The following is a 503-nucleotide window of genomic DNA, read 5'->3' as shown; positions in this document are numbered from 1 at the left end:
TAAATTAGGGTTTATGAGGGTTTAGTAGGGTTTATTAGGGTTTAGTAGGGTTTAGTAGGGTTTATTAGGGTTTATTAGGGTTTATTAGGGTTTAGGGAGAGGGTTTTGTATGTGAGTGGCTCCTGGGTACTAATGCAGCTTAGACAGGGTTTGCCTAATTCAGTGTTTAAGGGTTTAGGGTTTAGGGTTTAGGGTTTAGGGTGTATGGAGGTGTATATACACCTGAAGCCTCCTCCTGGGTGCGAGTAGGCCGCCGTCTTCTGCGTCAGTTTTTCTTCTATATAGAGAAGAGAGAAGCCCAGCAGGTTCTTCTTTATCAGCATGTGTTGCTGCTGCTGTTGCTGCTGTTGCTGCTGCTGGCACAGCCTCTGCTGCTGCTGCTGCTGCTGCTGCTGCTGCTGCTGCTGCTGCTGCTGAGGGGTCCAAGCCAAAGAGCCGCTGCACCTTCTCCCCCGCTATGCTGACGGCTCGCTGCAGGGTCCCCGATAGACTCAGCGCAGCGT

The 503-nt window shown here is 50.9% G+C and overlaps 1 protein-coding gene across 1 annotated transcript in view; it reads right to left on the bottom strand.

Annotated features, from left to right (window-relative positions):
* Window positions 1–316: 316 nt before the first annotated feature.
* Window positions 317–503, bottom strand: part of EMH_0004710 (uncharacterized protein) — a gene marked incomplete at both ends in the record, with an annotated part of 4,300 nt that continues 4,113 nt past the window's right edge. Inside the window, one exon of the mRNA XM_013496894.1 lies at window positions 317–503. Coding sequence (XP_013352348.1) covers window positions 317–503 — 187 coding nt within the window.

The sequence above is a fragment of the Eimeria mitis genome, genomic scaffold (genome assembly GCF_000499745.2).
Source record: "Eimeria mitis Houghton genomic scaffold, Emh_scaff236, whole genome shotgun sequence".
NCBI lineage: Eukaryota > Apicomplexa > Conoidasida > Eucoccidiorida > Eimeriidae > Eimeria > Eimeria mitis.
This window is presented reverse-complemented; position numbering and strand designations above follow the sequence as displayed.